This window comes from Maniola hyperantus, chromosome 4, assembly GCF_902806685.2.
Source record: "Maniola hyperantus chromosome 4, iAphHyp1.2, whole genome shotgun sequence".
Classification (NCBI taxonomy): Eukaryota; Metazoa; Arthropoda; class Insecta; order Lepidoptera; family Nymphalidae; genus Maniola; species Maniola hyperantus.
In genome coordinates, this window is record NC_048539.1 from 6,751,385 (window position 1) to 6,770,909 (window position 19,525).

A 19,525-nucleotide genomic window follows, 5' to 3' on the forward strand; every position below is an offset into this window, starting at 1 on the left:
TCTAATTCGAGACAAATGTGCGACTTAGCACAGTTACGGCATTTAAATTATTACCATTCTTCAAGGACTTTTCTCTTTTGAGTACTACCTATTCTAATTAATTCAATAGGAATACAACACGCTAGATCAGATTGTTTTATGTATGCGGCATACAGTATGCCCCAAAAAGTTTAAATAAGTAGGCAAAGTAGGCGACAGGTTGAAATGGCAATCGGGGAGGGAACACCCGCACAGCGCCCGCGCTTACCCGGTGCGGGTAACGTGCGGGTGTGCGGGTCGTCCCCCGCCTTATACCCCGGTATACTTGTGGGTACATAAGGGTCGACGCCCACTGACGCAGTGTCGAGTCAAAGCGAAGCGTCCATTTCGCGCTTACCAAGCGACTTGCAGAAAAAAAATAAACGGGACAAGTCCATGTTAAACTCGCGTGGAGGGAGTTCCATATCAATCAATCAATACTAGTCTTATAATAAAACTGTAACAGGTCAAATTCTGTAACATTGAATAACATACTTATAATAAAACTGTAACAGGTCAAATTCTGTACATTGAAGATATTTAGAATTTTTTTTTTCGAGGGCACTCTATAATCGATACTGAACCCAAAACTGTAATTTTTTCATTTTTGTGTCTGTCTGTCTGTCTGTCTGTCTGTATCACGGCCGCGCATCACGCTGAAACTACTGAATGGATTCCAATGAAACTTGGTACGATTTGAGGTCATACTATGAGGAAGAATATAGGATACTTTTTATCCCGAAATTCAGCATGGTTCCCGTAGGAGAGGGGACGAAAGTTAAAATGTATACTGAGTTGTAATTCATTAACGCGTAGTCCGATTTCATTCATTCTTTTTTTGTTAGAAAGGGGATATTTTAAAGATTGTTCCGTAAATATTCATATCAATATAAGGTCATCGGTTTTTAACCGACTGTCAAAAAGGAGGTGGTTCTTTTTTCTACATCGCTTCTTTTGAGGTTTCTGGACTGATTTGCATTTTTTTTTTTTAAATCAACAAAAAAGTTTTTTTAAATCAACAAAAACGTCGTGGTCACATAAAAAGTTCTGGATTCAACTCCTTAATCCTGATGCGGCAGGGTTACTGCCCGCCTGAGTTATCAAGATTCAGGAAGTGTTCATAGTGAATTCATATTGTAGGTACCAAGCAACGACAACAATCCCGAAAAATCAAAGAGTTCCCGCGGGATTTTAAAAAACGTAAATCCACGCGGACGAAGTCGCAGGAATCAGCTAGTCATGAATATGTTTTGTCGTACAAGATTGAGAAATTTACCATGTTATTTTAAGACCATATGGGACCATAGACTTCTTATACGTTTTCCTGTAGCCTGTAAGTTGTAACTATTTTTGTATTTTTTTCAAAACGTAGGTAAAGTGGAAATTCACTAATTTCTTTGCTTTTTAATTTTATTCTTTTACTAGATGATGCACGCGACTTCGTCCGCGTGAATTTAGGTTTTTTTTAAATGCCGTCAAAACTCTTTAATTTTCCGGGATACAAAATAAGTCCTTCCCTGGGATGTAAGCCAACTCTGTACCAAATTTTATTAAAATCGGTTGTACTGTTGGGCCGTGAAAAGCTAGCAGACAGACAGACACACTTTCGTATTTGTAATATTAGTATGGATGCAGTCGTAATTAGAATATTTTCACCTAAATACCCCATTCTGAGACACCAGGATTTTGAAAGAACACCTGCAGTATTCTTCATTTTGAGTATCAAGCTGATATTGACTTTGGATGCAGTGCCGCTTGCATTGTTTCGGCGTAGGTATAAGCCAAAATACCAATTGATGAGATTAATGTATCTTGTATATTGTTTTACACGGTCGCCGCCGCGCCACTTGTTTGCTTGGCGAAAATTATTTGTAAATATCTGCTTATCACTCTTCTTAGGAGCTCTCCTGATTCACATTGTTTACCTTGGACTGGGCAATATTTGATGATGCCCGCGGATTCGCACGCGTTGATTTAGGTTTTTAAAACTCCTGTGGGAACTGTTTGATTTTCCAGGGCAAAAAGTAGCACATCTGTAGTAGCTCGCCTCCGAGGGCCGGGATGTAAGGTATCTCTGTACCAAATTTTGTTAAAGCATTTGCACGGATGATTCATTGAAAATCCCGTGGTATCACCATGATTTGGGAATGCAATTCCTCACAACACAACTCCTTTTTTTTAAAGTCGGTTAAAAAAGTAGCCTATGTTACTCCGTGAAAGTCCGTTCAAAATAGGTTCAGCCATTCCGAAGATTAGCCCGTTTAAACAGACAGACAGACAGAAATGTTAAAAACGAGTGATTCAGTTATCAGTTCAAATAACCATATGAGCTTAATATGAGGTACTTATTTCGGAATTATAGGCAGCCACTTCAATTTTATTTATTAGTATAGATTTGTACTTAGTATGTTTTCTCTTTACTACAGTCGGATCAGTCTTTAGCCGTAAACTGTTTCTGGCGCCACAGTACCTTAATCCTGAACAATGCAGCCATCCCGCTTTGTTTATGTATATAGAACAACCTTTGGATACAAAACCTAACGAATGGGAGACTTAAGTTTCACCACCGCTTAGTGAATCTTCAAAACTTAGTCCAAAAATAATGTTGGGTCATCAAAGGCAGAATAAAGGAAAATTATGGATATTGTACAATCGGTAGGTACCTATTACAGAAATTACTTCCCCAGGGAAAATCACAAAGCAAATCTAAAATTGGGAAAACTTTCTGTGTAGGATTTATTTTTTTCGAGGAAATCATCATCATCATCATGATCAACCCATCACCGGCTCACTACAGAGCGCGGGTCTCCTCTCAGAGTGAGAAGGGTTTTGGCCATAGTCTACCACGCTGGCCATGTGCGGATTGGTAGACTTCACACACCTTTGAGAACATTATGGAGAACTCTCAGGCATGCAGGTTTCCTCACGATGTTTTCCTTCACCGTTAAAGCAAGTGATATTTAATTAATTAAAACGCACATTATGCCGAAATGTTAGAGGTGCGTGCCCAGGATCGAACCCCCGACCTCCGATTAGAAGGCGGACGTCCTAACCACTAGGCTATCACTGCAATATCGAGGAAATAGGAACCTCTAATAACGGAAACCGCGTGTATAATTCAAGCCACAATAGCTTCACGACTAGGGAGCGACTGAAATCCCGACAAGGGTCGGCTCAAACCTCACCAGTTACACTATTGTCGTACATACTCCTAGAGTCCTAGCACAAGCTTTACGCTCAGTTGGAGGCACAGGTTGGTGACAGGAGAATATTAATAATGATTTACATGGCTAATATTCTTTAAAAAAGAATGAAAGATGTTTCATGTATATAAAGGTACGTGTAGGTGTGGGCGCTACGTCGCGCGTTGCGCCTAGTCGCGGCGCTTGCCGTATACGAGGGTCGCCCTTGCCGCCGTGCGACGCTCCTTGCTATTTTCGGCCTTACATTCCTTGCGGCTGATTTTCAATCTAACGTGAAACGCATAACGTGGTGTGCTGCTTGTGCATTTGTTCAGACTAAAAGATAAATTGTGATGTTTTTCTCGTGATACAATTGTGTTTAATACCGTCGGAACCATCGGAACTTAGAAAACGATGTGTACGGAATGTGTTTGTGTGTGAATGGTAAAATAAAGACTTTTACGATGACGTTGTCATAGTGCCGATGAATGTAAACGATGTGTCACTAGTGTTTGGTGCCCACGCCGGACTAGTATCTGATGCTGATTACTTGATTAAGTGAAGTGCATTTTAAATCGATCGTGCAATGGGGCCCACGCGGTTACCGGTGACACCTGAGGAGGAGGAACCGCCTCAGCAGCTCATAATATGTGGTCCTAAGACACCAGATGAAGTTCCTCCATTTGATGCGTAAGCTGCCTATGCACATGAAAAATAAATATCGCTTTTGCACAGTGAATGTAGAGCCGTTTACAAAACTTTTCCTTCGCTTATCAATCAAATTTCTATCATTTAATAAATCTGGTAAAGTGAGTATCAGAAAACAGAACGCATATTTATGATAGTTCTGAAGCCATGCTAGTATCATTCGAGGCGATAAACAAAAATTTTTTTTTTCGACTCGCGCTTTTCACTCTAGGAGGTATCCTGAAAATATATTTTTCAAAAAAAAAAAGTGCTTCTGTACACCTAAAGGCCGATTTTCATATCTCTAACTTCAAAAACATAGGACTTTCATATAACCTTTCAACCCCCTATATTTTCGTAAAAAAATCTTATATAAAAAGATAATATAGTGGTGATAATTAATTACGTGAACTTAAAACTAAAGCTACGAGGGTTCCAAACGCGCCCAAGTCTGAGAAGAGCCCACAACAAACTCAGCCCGGTATTCTTTTTATTATCACCACTTTACAGAAATCACTTAAACTTATTAGAACTATCACAAAGCTGCTAAGCAACTTATTTCCAAGCTTTCTTATCATTTAAATGGGTAACATGGCTAATATTCTTTAAAAAAATATATAACCTCTTAGGAGAGGATTTTCTGAAAACCTTTTTTAGCTGACACCTACCACTTAGAAAGTATGAACCTCTTGGATGAATATTCAAATTTGAAGTTAAAATAATAAATGTTAAAACTTTTCTGTACAAACAACACTTTACTGTACGTTTGAAGAACTATTATTTATCTATGTAAACAGAATTATGTAGTATATTATAGAGATATGTATATGGGTATATATAATTATATTTATTTGTGTATTATTTGAATGTACTGTGTATGTAGTCTAATTTATAATAATAACTAGGGCCATTTTCGGCTGCCGCACCAACCCGTGCTTTCGTGATTCCTTTCGTCAAAGGTTGCCTGGAAGAGATCGCTTTAGCGATAAGGCCGCCTTTGCATGCTACATCTATTAGAATAAGATCCTGTATTGTGTTTTTTCAATGTTTACTTTTTGTTGTGTGCAATAAAGTGTCAAAATAAATAAATAAATAAACACAGTCATTATTCTGAGACAAACAACAAACCCTCCCCCCCTCTATTTTACCACCCTTAAGGGGGATTTTCCAAAATGACTTATACATTATTTAAACCTAATAGCCTAAATGTCGATTTTCACGTCTCTATCTCAATTTCTTGCTTTGTAGTTCCTGAGATTTCGTGATTAGTCAATGAGTGGTATTTCGCTTTTAATTAAATACTGATTACAGATCTAAGGTATATAATCTAAGCTGACTGACTGAGTGACTGACTGATTGGTCTATCAATGCACAACATTCATGATTTTTGAAAATTCAATCTCTAAGGGGGTAAAATAGGGGTTTGAAAGTGCAGTCCACGCGGACAAAGTCGCGGCCATAAGCTAGTAAAATATAATCATGTGACACGCATTAAACAAAAACCCACGATTAACCTGTATGAATCCGTTTGCTTACAATACTGTAGAATCGGAATGTAACTCGTCAGAACTATTTCTATCTGGCCGTAGCCACCAAGTATCCTGCCCGTGACGTCGTCCTGAACCGCGTCACAAGACGCCAGCCTGTCGCCCATAATACGAGTACATTGACAATTTCAATATCAGCTATACTTCTGCCCGCCCGCTGCCCGGCGTCGTCGGTGCAGACCTAATAGATTCGCTTATTAACCCAATATTGTTCCTCTCTAGTATCTAATAACTAGCCCATGATAGTTCATAGTACTATAAGCTATGTGCCTGGCTCTGCAAAAACTACTTTAACAAATCCAACAGTAGGTAGGTAATAACTAATAACTTGATAAGCAATATGATAAGTTGTCAATAACAAGCTTACGATATAAGAAGACTTTTTAATAAGATACCCGGAAAATGTTGAATGCGGGTGAACGTTTTTAGAAAATAACATCAAGGTGAGTAAGGGAAAGCCGATGAGTAAACAATACGCTATTCCTTGAATGTTATGCAGTTTTTCAGCTAATACTAAACGCTTCAAATTTGTTTGAAATGACACTTCAAAGTAATTTAGTGTTTCTTAAAGATTTTTCTTTGTTAGAATAAGCAAGACGTACAGTATGTCCGATTTTATCCTTCAGTTGTAATCTTTTTGATTTTTTTTATTCAATTAGGTAAGTAGGTAATTTTCTTTTTATTGTTTCGAATAGTTTGATACGAAAATCGAAGTTGTAACTTGTAGTGTTTCATATTTATATCGGAAAGAAGCCGTGGGAATCCAGTTAATCGGGATAACTTACGCTAGATCACAATGAACTAAGCGTTTCTCTTTCTTCATATAAAATATAAATACAATCTCAGTATATATAAGCTTATTAGATATTGAGGTGTTGTTAATTTATATAAACAAAACGACACATTAATATAATTAGATAATGTGTTTAGTCAGTCCTCGGGTTACATAATGCAATCGCTATCAATTAGATCTCCTGATGTCTTCTAATTACAGGAAATTTTACCTTTAACACAAGTCACAACCCACAGACATAATAATCACCTCTAAGTATTAACGTCTACGAACGTCTCATCCTTCCGGTTCCAGTCTCGAACGAAAATCGTTTTTTACAGATAAATAAATGGGCGAACTCCCTCCTGGTACTATTAAAAGCCGCATTCTATTCTGGTGTTCGGCCACAGTCTCAGTCACAAGTGGTGTTCTATGTAATCGGGCGAGAATGATTAATGTGGTGGAATTTACGAAAACCTTTTAGCTTGCCCATACTGTATGACTTATTGATATCACTGATGTGGCTATAATGACTATACAGGATGAAATTTTATCATGGGCATCTACATGTATTTCTAACACCGCACTTACACCAAGGCCAAGACCTAAAACATTTATTTTACACTAGATGATGCCCACGACTTCGTTCCGCGTGGATGTAGGGTTTTTAAAATCCCGATTTTTCAGGATAAGAGGAAGGCTAAATCCGTCTCTCGGATGCAAGCTATCTATGTACCAAATAAATGATGCCCGCGACGATGGCCAAGTGGATCTTTAAAAGGTCTTTTAAAAATCCATTGGAAAATCTTTGATTTTCCAGGATAGGAAGAAGCCTAAATCCGTCTGCCGGATGTAAGCTATGTCTGTACCAAGTAGATGATGCTCAAGACTCGTTCGCGTGGATTTAGGGCTTTAAAAATTTGATTTTCCAGGATAAGAAGAAGTGTAGTAAAATAGTAGTTTCTAGGGTTCCGTACCTCAAAAAGAAAAAAGAAACCCTTATAGGATCACTTTGTTGTCTGTATGTCGTGTCTATCAAGAAACCTATAATATAGGATACTTCCCGTTGATCTAGGATCATGAAATTTGGCAGGTAGGTCTTATAGCCTACGTAAGGGCGAATGTGTTAATGAACCAATAATTAGCATATTCAACTTTCAAAGTAAGATTAAAATACCAAGTGGGGTATCATATAAAAGGGTTTTACATGTACATTCTAAAACAGACTTTTATTTATTTTTATAATAGTTTTTGATTTATTGTGCAAAATGTCGAAAAAATACGATTGTAGTACGGAAACCTCGGTGCGCGAGTCTGACTCGCACTTGCCCGGTTTTTTTTAATTTGACTCCAGGTAGGTTAGCTGTTAACACGAGAGAGTAATATTTAGTTTATGATTTGAAAAGTTTTTGGTGTAAGCCATGCATGCGATACCATAGAGATAGTATAATTCATCCAAGTGCGATCTTTACATATTATTACATACATACAATATACATATTCAAAATAGGTAATGTATTGTTCCTCTGAAACCTAAAAACAGTACACTGTTGTATCATTGAGTTTTAGTTTTACTTATACAAGGTCGTTTAGAGTTTAGCTATAGTTTAGCGCAGTGCACAACTACTTATGTCCGGCCACTCAATGATAAGCGACATCTCTTTACTGATAGTATTGTTTTCAAAATAGGTGGATACCTACATTAACTAACTAATTCAATGCTCTGTGCTGTATATTTATATTATACTGTATTGTACGCTCCGAACTGTATATGAATGCTTCTCTTCACGTGCACAACTCGCCGTTTAAAAAGGTAATATATGAGTATTAGTAATGTCGAGCACGCCACCGCGCACCGCTCTCACTTGACCTTTTATTTTGTTCTTGCGCAAAAGAATAATAAAATAAGACATTGCTATCGACGATTGTCTCGTTTGATCAATTTGTATATTCAGTGATTATAATATCTAATCAGTTCTGATATTTTTAAGGTCAGTCAATAAAATCAATAATATTCTCTTGAGGGTGAGGGTCTTGGAATGTTGCTCCTTGTCATTCACTAACTTCTTTCCATTAAAAACTATGCCGTCAGGTACTTTTATATTATAAGTAAAATGGTATTGTTTTCATTAATAATAAAATTGGTTACGTAGAAACATTGTTGCCTGTGGGCTGTGCTACTCACTTACAGTCACGCAGGCATTCTATGTTCACGCGTTACTATTGCAAATGAAATCATTGAATAGGAAAATACAAATGTATTATATGCTAGGTACTTTCCTTCCACATTCCTGAAACAATAAAACTCTGAAAATTACGTTAATCTATAATTTCGTATGACAAAAATATTTTTCACTAGCTGATGCCCGCGACTTCGTCTGCGTGGAATTAGGTTTTTTAAAAAATCCCGTGGGAACTCTTTGATTTTCCGGCATAAAAGTAGCCTATGTCACTCTCCAGGTCTTTATCTATACCCAATGCAAAAATCACGTCAATCCGTTGCACCGTTGCGACGTGATTGAAGGATAAACCAATAAACCAACAAACAAACACACTTTCGCATTTATAACAATGGTACTGATTCCAAAGTTAATATAGTTATTTCTCGCTAATAATAATCGCGCTAATCCACGAGATTTCTCGAAAAAAGTTAGGCTCACGGGCGAACAGTTACTGTAAAAAATATGCTATTTAGTGCTAAAAACTCTTAAGTATCCTTATGTCGTCGACATTCCATTTTCACGCGAAACGTTTTGCGTCATCATTCCTCAAACGCATGGCTAAGATTTGGAATACTCTTCCGCGATCTGTGTTTCCTACCAATTACAATCCGGGTATCTGTAAAACAAGAGTGAATAAAGAGTGACTCTTCTAGATAACCGCGCCCCATCATCTCTTCTCATTAGGTGTAATTGTGGCCAAGCGATTTATGTATAAAAAAATAAAGTATTATGAGACGTTTCAGTATTCGAGAGTCAGGTGCTGAAGTGATTGTGGTCGAATTTTTAATCTTGAAGTATTGGTTGCACTTGCAGGGTGCTGGGGCCTACCGCGGTGCTACAGCTGGCAGAGCGGGAAGAGGCGCCGCCGACGAACGCGCGCCCTCTCTACTCGCTGGCGATGCGCGGTGCAGTCATATGTTTCTCTGGCTTTCGGAAAAAAGATGAGCTTGTAAGTTTTACCACGGCTCAATAATACCATTCAGGTACAGAGGGATCACTCCGCAAAGACGTTTAAATGAATATTAGCGACTATTTTTACGACTAAATTGTAATAGGGTATTTCACACCAAGCGAGAAAAATCTAAAAATGTAAACAAGATTATTTATATAGATTAGCATTGAGCAAACGAAAAATGTCAATTTCAGTTTATTAGCTAGTTCTAGAATAGTAAAAATTAAAAAATTAACCTAAATGCAAAATTTAATTAAAATTCAGTGCTAGATTTTGTATGGATATTTTGTAAAAAAAGTTCCGATTTCCTGCAGACGTACCTGATAACGCTGATACATTATATGGGTGGATCAATCCGCAAAGACATGTCGAGTAAAGTGACGCACCTGATAGCGGCGGCCGCGACGGGCGACAAGTACCGGTACGCGTCGGGCTTCGGCGTGCCCGTGCTCGCGCGCTCGTGGGTCGACGCGTGCTGGGACCGCCGCGACGACCCCGACTGCTTTGCCACCAATGACCCTATCATTGTAAGTGAAATACTGGTACTTCCATCCTAGCTTTTATATTATATCTCGACAGCTAACCACTCGAAATTGATCTTCCGCGTGAATATAGGTTAATAAGTAGAGAGATTGGCTTCACTCGACGACAATAATGTTTGATAAAAAGCTATGATAAGGTCTATATTGGAGTGCGCTTGCCTAGAGGATGAAGACCATTCACTCTTGTCTTGAAGGTTAAACGTGACAGGAAACACAGATGTCCGAATGGCATTCCATAGCTTAGCGGTTTGTATATCAGAAATGGTAAAGATAAACTTATTTACAAGTAAATTGTATGTCGACCACATAAGGATGCCAATGTTCACAGTTTCTGGTTCTCTTATAGAATGGTGAAGGAGGAACAATTTTGTGAAGTTCTTGAAGACACTCTCCAAAATAGATCCGATTAAAAGACCGTAGATAATAAAGAACATAATCTCGTATTGCAGAAGGAACACAAGCTAAGAGTGTTCGCGGGCGCGCGGGTCTGCTTCGTGGGCTTCCCCGAGGATGAGACGCAGCACATGGCGGACGTGCTCGCCAGCAACGGTGGCGCGGCCTGCGCGCTCGACGACCCCGACTGCACGCATGTCGTAAGTCTGCACTGCCTTTACTATATTGACACGCTAGGTATAATACCGATATTATTCTATTTCATGAAGTCTGGTTGGCTACGTGTAAGTGCACTACGTACGATTGTTGTAGCGCTCAGACCACGACGTTGCTTATGTTACGCAAATACGTTAATATGTTTATTGATACACTCGCTACTACTACTAAGGCAGAGCGGACTTCACGAAATAGAACAACTGCACTAGGTACTTAATTTTAAAGTTTAAGGCCACATAAAACACTGACTCGCGCTGAAAGGCACTCTGCTCTCACATTTTGTACTCGACCCCACATACTGTCAGAATTTTTCCGAATCGGACGTCCACTAGATGCTTGCAGAATGAAAGCGATAGAAAATTTCTGACAATATGCGGCAGACCTATTCTGTATCTCAGTAGCTAATTTAGTTGTACACTTTGAAAAGTACGACAAATGACAGTCAAACTCCAAATTTGTGACCAATTGAAATACATAATAAGCTTTAAATTTAGGTGATAAGATGATAGGTGATGGACACTAACAAAGCTATTTTTTGAACATTATCGTATGGAGTATACTAATAAATTTAAAATTACAAAGCTACTGAGATATAGAATAAGCTTGCAAACAGTCAAAAGTGCAACAGGGGCAATCCGGCATATCATAACACTAAACGTGTGTGCATTGGTATATTGTAATATAATAAGGAACTGTAAGAAGCACTTCACACTGTCGAGAGTGACGGCAGCGGCGCGGCTCATACCGTGACCTGTTGTGTGAACACTTTTACATATTTAAGTTGAATCTGCGCGATATTTTTACTAAAAATATCACGACTGTTTACATGTTTTGTCACAAAATCTATAATAAACTATTTTCAATCTATTCCCAAACCAAAGCTAATTTAATTTACAAATCAAAATTTAATTTCTCATTATTATTTATCTCAGAGCGTTTATCTTTGAATACTTAACATACCAGTTTTTATATACTATTTTATTGCACATTAGTTATTAGTTTTAGATATATGAAATCAGCATGCAATGTAGTGGGTACCCTTATAAACACAAATCACTATTAGTTTAGTTACATTGTAGACAATACAAATTATGGGTAGTAGTTACTTCCTTAGTTGTTTTATTTATTTTTCGCTTCTTATTCTTCCAATACAAGCACAGTATGTAATAATAGCTTATATGTCAGGTGTTATTTGTGTAGTGACTTACGCACAAACATGATCAGAATTCGCACACTATCATCAGTGATTCACGTATTTTGCGTCTTCTGATAATCCAATGTGGTTTTATATCATTTTACCCACACATCCCATCAACACGACATAAAGTCGACCCATTGCCTATTATTGTAGTAGTGTCGTTCACTAGCTTTAGTTCACTGCATTAATCACTGTTTTACTCAATCTGATTCAACATCAGTCTGTAGTTGAAACATATCTGTATCGACTGAGATTTCGTTATAAACGCTATTGTACTGTTTGTTTATATTTGTCAATTCTCACATTCAGTTTGTTCTATAATGTATTTTTCATGTGCTTTGTACTCATGTTATAACCTTGGATTCCGCTTTGAACGATGTAGAGAATTTGTGGTCGATCATACCCTTATCATCATACACTGTTAATAACCTCATTGTTAGAAGTATATGTTACCGAATCAAAACGAATACGACATCTCTACATAGTATAAAATAAAGTCGCTTCCCTCTGTCTGTATGTATGTATGAACGCGTAGATCTTTCAAACTTCGCAGCGGATTTTAATGTAGTTTTCACCAATAGATAGAGTGATTCAAGGGGAAGGTTTATAGGTATAGGTTAATATTGGTTTATGTTAATTTGTTGAAATATGGACGATATTTGAACAAAATGTCGGAAGAAATCAAGCTTCCATTGAAAATTAACAAATATTACGCGCAACAAAACGGGATAGAGGTGGCGTATTTATCATATTAGTATGGAAGAATGGTTTATTAATCACTTCTCACTGACACGTCACATTAGTATCTACATTGCACCCATGCGAAGCCGGGGCGAGTCGCTAGTTTGAAAATAAAAATAATTCTCATTACCAATAACAAGCTTTTATATGTGTAACTGTTTCTATCACAATAGTAAAACTTAGCATGTTTGTATTTGGAATGGCTTCATTACATCATTGCGTGGTGTGTTTCACACATGTTTCAGGTAATGGCCAATGGGGAGACTTTCGGTCGTTCGCTTATCCTCTCTCCCCACCTTAACACCCCCACCGCTTCCGCGAAGCCGTCCCGCTCCACGCCCAACCGATCCCAAACAACTCCAAAGAGCTCTCTGTACCGTAGGCTTTCGGCCCGCCTCTCGGGCTGCCGCGCTAGTCCCACCAAAACATCCAACGAACACAACGAAGACAGAACAACGGATGAACGAGAAGAGCGCTTGCAATACGCAAGAGACAGTATTAGAAATAGTTTAAGTAACAATAGAGACAAATCTCGACTAGAAGATATCAGTATTACTAGTGTAGGAAAATCATTTATTGAAGATTTGTGCTCTGATGTCCACGATGGCAACAGTGGTCATATTGAATTTCGGAAGGTTAATAGTAACGATAAAGAAAATAAGTACTTGTCTCAAATTATTCACGGCAGTGCCAGAACAAATGCTAAAGATAAGAGAGAAGTCTTTAAAAATAAGTCCATAAATGTATTTAATATAGTTGATTGCTTAACAGAAGCAGGATCTTTACATTCATCTCTGACAAAGAGTTTGTGTGACTTGGATGCGAAAGAGGAAGCAGGATTTCCCTTACCTAATGCAAGTAGAAACAAAGAATTACAGCAATCAAATACTACTATTTCTTCTGGCAAAAAAAGGAGCAGAAACTCTACAGATTCAAATTTTCAAATCAGTGTAATAGATGGCAACAACTTATCTCCGGATAAATCAGAGGATGTCAACTGGAAGTCTATTAAAAGACTTAAAATTAAAGACTCATTTAAATTTAAAACTAAGCCTAACATATTCAAAAAAACCAAAAAAGAGTCACTGTCTAAAACATCGGGAGAAATCACCGTCGAACCTGTGAGCCCCGAGAGCATTAAGCCCACTGATCCGGCGGGAGATTTCGTCGCATCGACGTCCTCCCCCATCAGGGACTACGACAATACTTCCGTTTCATCGATGAACATGAGTAAACAGTCGGGATTTTTCGACATCTCCTTTGCGTCTATACGAAGCTCCAAAACTGTCAAATCTGCATCAAAGCTTCGGAGAAGCGTAAAATCTTTCACGGCATCTTTTAGAAGCGAACGAAAAAAGAAATACGAAAAGCGAGAACGAAATACCGTAGACGTGAATCCTTGTCATCTACCGCCAGATCAGAAAAACGTTTCGACGCCGAAGAGAGACCTCGACGATATTCACTTCGACATTTCACCCGTTCAAGTGGATACGGTAGACAGTACCGACATGAGAACTCCGATAAAGGAGCCGGACGTGGACGAGTTGGACGACTCGACTATCTTTAAAACACCTCAGAGCGTGTGGCTCCGCGCGCACCGCCACTCCATCTGCGGCGCGCCCGCGAGCCGCGAGCGCGGCGGCCCCCCGTCCCCCCTCCCCCGCCCCGCGCCGTCGCCGCGCCGCGCCGAGCTGCGCGCCGAGCCGCCTCCCATCCGCGACGCGCGCGCCTTGTCACAATGCCATGGACTATCGCTGCCGGTACTAACCCCATTTATTACACTACTACTAAATTTTAGTCAGTCATACCATAGAAATTTTAGGATACATCGTTATGCAATATAAGGCCTTTTACAGATCGAGGTATCTTTCTATCTGGAAAATTCTTCGCTATCATGCTTGCATGTTCGTCGAATGTGTAGGTGCTTATATTATATCGTGCACAAGCAGGTGTGAGCTATCATATTATTATAATCTATCACTACTGTTAGGTATAGGTTGACGATCGGTATGTATCTATTTAGGTGCCAGTTTTATATAGTACCGTTTTGGTTTAGGTCGTGGACGAGCACAATACGGGAGTGGCGCCGGAGTGTCAATCGCGCGTGCACGTCGTCAAAGCCGAATGGTTCTGGGCTTCGGTACAAAATGAGGAGGCTCAGGACGAACGGGAATATCTCTTCAAAGATGTAAGTATCATTTCGCTATTACATATAAGTCATATGTTAGTCTGTTGGCTTCTTATTTTATTTTTTAGAATGTTTTTCTGTAAATATTTTGGTCGTTATCTTAAATGATGTGATCTATACCTACAGTACCTGGACGAAGTGTCACGACGGTCGTCCGTGGGCGGCTCGTGCACGGCCGTCACGTGCTCGGGCGCGGACGAGGGCGGCAGCGGCGCGGGCTCAAACGCCGGCGGCACTCCGGCGGCCTTGCAGCGGCTGCGCAAGCGCAAGCTGCGCGGTGGCGATGCAGCGCTGCACAAGCGACGCTCGTCCGTGGGTGACGCCGTGCTGCTTAGTCTGTCCAATAATCTGCTGGACTGCACGCCGTCGCCCGACGGCAAACAGCTTTTAGAAGGTAATGTTTACGTCGAATAAAATATCTTTAAGTTGCCATCATTAGTACTTATTGCAATTTATGCATCCAATTCCATTATTCTAAAACTAAACCGTTAAGCTGTATATTCATATACTGCTGCCCACTGACGGTATGTAGGACTCCTGCGTACTTAACGTATCCTAACGTAAGATTTCTAGCCTTTAAATGATTGTTTATTATTACAGAATCGGAAGTACCTGACAATGTAGTGCGAAAACTAATGTCTCCGCGACAACAAGTGTTCATGGAGCTTCTTCAGACAGAGTCAAATTATGTGGGAATACTACATACGATAGTAAACGTAAGTTACACTAAATTTTTTTGCAACCTACTTAGCAATATACACTTTTCAAAGTTTCATCCATACTTACTAATATTGTAAATGTGAAAGTATGTATGTCTGTCTGAAAATGATTTTGACGACATTTGGTACAGGAATAGCTTACATCCCAGAGACGGTACCTTTTATCCCAGAAAATAATAGAGTTCCTACGGATTTTTTTTTACCTAAACTACCGTGGGCGAAGTTGCGTTTCTCCTCTATTTGGTACTGAAATCGCTTGGATCCTGGAACCATCCTAGACATATGCTACTGTTTGTCCCAAAAATAATGGAATTGTTAATAATCTACTATAATCCATGCGAACGAAATCATGGGTATCATCTACCTAGTTAAATCATTTATATTTTTGAAAACGATTAAGCTTTTGTTTGATTATAATCTCGGTATGTTTCTCAGTATAATTTTATTATCTCGTGGTCTCTTATATCCATCATATTAGATTTGTCCTAACATCAAAAAAAATCTAGACATAACAAAATATAGGACTGTCATATTATACGCATTGTATAAAAGTCCTGTAAAAATAAATTGAGATATTATAACAAAGGAATTAAATCACCGTTAACATGTTTTTATTATATTTTGTAGATGTTCAAACAGCCATTAGAGGAAATGGCCGAGGAAGACAGCAGTAACGGCAAGATGCAAGCGTTGCTCAATAATACACAATTAAAAAGTATTTTCGGAAATCTACCGCCTATTTATGAGTTACACCAGTAAGTAGTAGTATCGTCCGTACAAAAAAGGCCCGAATTGAGAACCACCTCCTTTTTGGAAGTAGGTTAAAAAATAACTCCTCACGCGCCATTCTATGTGTCAACAGTCATGTCAAAAGTACGGTTCTCCTTTAACTAGGGCTTGACCTCCGGAATTCTGGTTTTGGTATAACTCCGGATCTTCGAAGGATTACAGGTTCGTTAGTAAAACCGGAGTTATCGTGAACATGACCGGATATTCGATTTTCATATTTTTAGAAGAAAGTTGAGGTTTTTCAGCGGTTACAGTACAAAGTCTTCATAATATATTGAAAAAGGGTAGAAGTTATCCAATTTAATCGATGGAAAACCTAATTTAAAAAACTTATTATTAATTTTACCAGGTCGAAAAATAAAGTTTCCTTTTCATTTTTCTAACTGATTTGTTTTATTTAATGCTTAACAGACTTAAACATTCATTTACGCACAAGAAATATTCAAATCAAACCCGTTATTTCATCACTTTAATTTTTTTAATGAAACTTCGAAACTCCGGAACTCCGGACTTGGAACGCTGAGCATCGAAACCCGATTCAGGAGCTGTAAAATGCTCCGATTTTTAAGCCCTACATTTAACAAAGACTAAAACCGTAGTTTTGACATGATATTTGACACAAAAAGTTAAAACGATGATTGAGGAGTTATATTATAGGATTTAATTACAGAATGGCACCGATTCCGTTGTCTTAATATATCTCAGCCTTGTGTACGATTTAATCGTTAGTTGTGCACAAACCGCCATGTCCCAACTTAAGATTGGACTACTTGTTAAATACTAGTATAACTCGTGCCAATAAAGCGGCACTAATCACTCCGTCTCGCTCATACACTATACTCAGCTATAGTGTGTGAGTTAGACGAAATGATTGGCCCAAGTTATAGCGTCTCGTTGTCACCAGACGTATGCTGGAAGAGCTGCGCTACGCGCAATCGCACTGGAGCGAGGAGGTGAGCATCGGGCGGCTGGTGCTGCGCTACACGCCCGACATGGTCAAGGCCTACCCGCCCTTTGTCAACTTCTTCGAGAACACCAAGGAGATGCTGCATCAATGCGACCGTGACAACCCAAGGTGAAACTAAAAACTCGCAGCTTGTTATGTTTTTCTATTCGTATTTTTTTCTGTGTTTTTCTATGTTTATTCTAAATAAACCTGTAGTTGGTTCGCCCCGAATTAAGGACTCGCATCTTAGTTTGGGTCACCTATTTCGAACCTTGTTAACGGTCTAAGAGACTACAACACAAATGAGTTTTGCCAAAAATGTTTTGCAGGGTAAAAAATCAAGTAGGCGCTCTTCCCATTTCGCAGATAAAAAGTTAATTTTAATTCTTTGTAGTACTTGACTATAGTTAATATTTTTTAGCCTTCGGGACATTGATTTACATGTTTTTGTGCATGTGCATTAAATCAGAAGATATAAATTTAACTAGATATGTATGCTTAATTTCAGATTTCATGCATTCCTGAAAATCTGTCAAACCAAACCAGAGTGTGGTAGACAAAGCTTACAGGAACTGTTAATAAGACCAGTGCAGCGATTACCCAGTATAAGTCTGTTATTAGATGGTAAGTACACCAAGAAAACTTGTGGTTTTTATACTTAATTTCACCCTTGATTATTTTTGAATTAAATAACTAGAAGTTTCCTTCAAGTAACTTAATATGTTCATATAATATGTACGCAAAATTCTATGACTAATACATACTTAATATTATAAATCCGAAAGTATGTTTGTCTGTTACTTTTCACGGCGCATCCGCTAAACTAATTTTCAGGAAATTGTGTATAGATATAGCCCTCGGAGACGGTAGGTAGGACGATAGTACTTTTTATCCCGGTAAATCAAAGAAACCCCACGACATTTGTATAAAACCTATTAGTCACGGGCATCATCTATCCTAATCCTAATAATATTATAAATGTAAAAGTGTGGATGTTTGGATGTTTGTTACTCAATCACGCAAAAACGGCCGAACGGATTTGGATGAAATTTGGAATGGAGATTATATCCTGGATTAATATGTGTTAACTAGGCTACTTTTTATCCCGGAAAATCAAAGAGAAACCCGCGATTTTGAAAAATTAAAATTCACGCGGACAAGTCGCGGGCATCAGCTAGTAGTAAAATAAATGGAAAACTTTAACTTCACGTTGAAGGTCTCAGCTGGTGTGAAAATCGCAGTTCATGTAACTGCGATTTAACACCAGCTGAGACCTCGCAGCAGCAGTTCACAATCACTATATGGATATTAATTCCCTATGTTTATGTGTGTAGATATTTTAAAACACACACACAAAAGCAACCCCGACCACGCGGCGTTGGTTTCCGCGCTGGCGGGCTTGCGCGAGGTCATGTCGCACATCAACGAGGACAAGCGCAAGACTGAGGGGCAGCTGCAGATGTTTGACATATACAACGACATCGACCAGTGTCCGGTGCGTATACACACACCACATACAGACAAACTTGTATGTTTAAAAAAAAAAAGAATATTAGCCATGTTAAATGACTAATATTCCCCTTTCCTCTCCAACTAAGCGTCAGGCTTGTGCTAGGAGTAGGTACGACAGTAGTGCAACGGGCGGGGTTTGAACCGTCGACCTTTCGGTTTTCAGTCCACTCCTTTACCGGTTGAGCTATTGAGGCTCAGATGTAAAGCAACGTACTCAAGGTTAACATTTATTGATCAACAGTTGATACAACAACAGCCCCAAAGTTGCTGGAAATAATAATGTTTTGTTCTCCGTATTTAAAGTATACTTTCTAATTAACGTTAAGCAATAAGGTCTGTATTTCATTGGTGTACATTCGGTTTTAATCGGCGATAGGTTGAGCTTTTCTGCACAAACGAATTTTGTCGATGCGACTTATAAAAATGGTAGTACTTGTACTTTCATATAATTTTGATATTTATATTTATGTATTGCAATTGGTGAGCAGGCTCACCTCGTGTCGTCGCATCGCTCGTTCGTGTCTCGCTGCGAAGTGGTGGAGCTTTCGAAGGAGCTTTCGGGGCGAGGAGACCACCTCGTGCTATTTCTATTCACCGATACCATGGAAGTGTGCAAGAAACGATCCAAGGTTAGTACTGTTTATCTTTATTCTTTGAAAAAACTAAGGCGCAATCTGTATTTGTATGTGTGTTCACTTATAGCTTCTAAATGGATTTCAATGCGGTGTTTACTATTATTTAGAAGGTTTACTATGTGTGAAGCCATGGTTACTTAGCTAGTTAGGCATAATTATAATTTAAATAAATTAATTTAATCCCCGAATTTTGAGAAAATGATTTCCACAATATCGTAAATATGGTCTTATTATATTCTTATATGTCAAACTTTTGTATCCTTTTT

At 38.7% G+C, this 19,525-nt stretch overlaps 1 protein-coding gene across 9 annotated transcripts in view; it reads left to right on the top strand.

Annotated features, from left to right (window-relative positions):
• pbl (epithelial cell transforming 2 pebble) overlaps window positions 1-19,525 on the top strand; it is a 38,910-nt gene that overhangs the window by 10,184 nt on the left and 9,201 nt on the right. For 6 of the 9 annotated variants that reach the window (XM_069498229.1, XM_069498227.1, XM_034968037.2 and 3 more), the window contains 12 exons: window positions 9,242-9,377; window positions 9,695-9,907; window positions 10,372-10,515; window positions 12,716-14,230; window positions 14,527-14,658; window positions 14,785-15,052; window positions 15,259-15,374; window positions 16,005-16,132; window positions 17,071-17,241; window positions 17,621-17,736; window positions 18,447-18,607; window positions 19,113-19,253. In XM_069498229.1, coding sequence (XP_069354330.1) covers window positions 9,242-9,377; window positions 9,695-9,907; window positions 10,372-10,515; window positions 12,716-14,230; window positions 14,527-14,658; window positions 14,785-15,052; window positions 15,259-15,374; window positions 16,005-16,132; window positions 17,071-17,241; window positions 17,621-17,736; window positions 18,447-18,607; window positions 19,113-19,253 — 3,241 coding nt within the window. Of the gene's footprint in view, window positions 1-3,505; window positions 3,891-9,241; window positions 9,378-9,694; window positions 9,908-10,371; window positions 10,516-12,715; window positions 14,231-14,526; window positions 14,659-14,784; window positions 15,053-15,258; window positions 15,375-16,004; window positions 16,133-17,070; window positions 17,242-17,620; window positions 17,737-18,446; window positions 18,608-19,112; window positions 19,254-19,525 lie in introns of those variants that run through there. The other 3 variants (XM_069498233.1, XM_034968038.2, XM_069498232.1) reach the window with 2 other exon arrangements.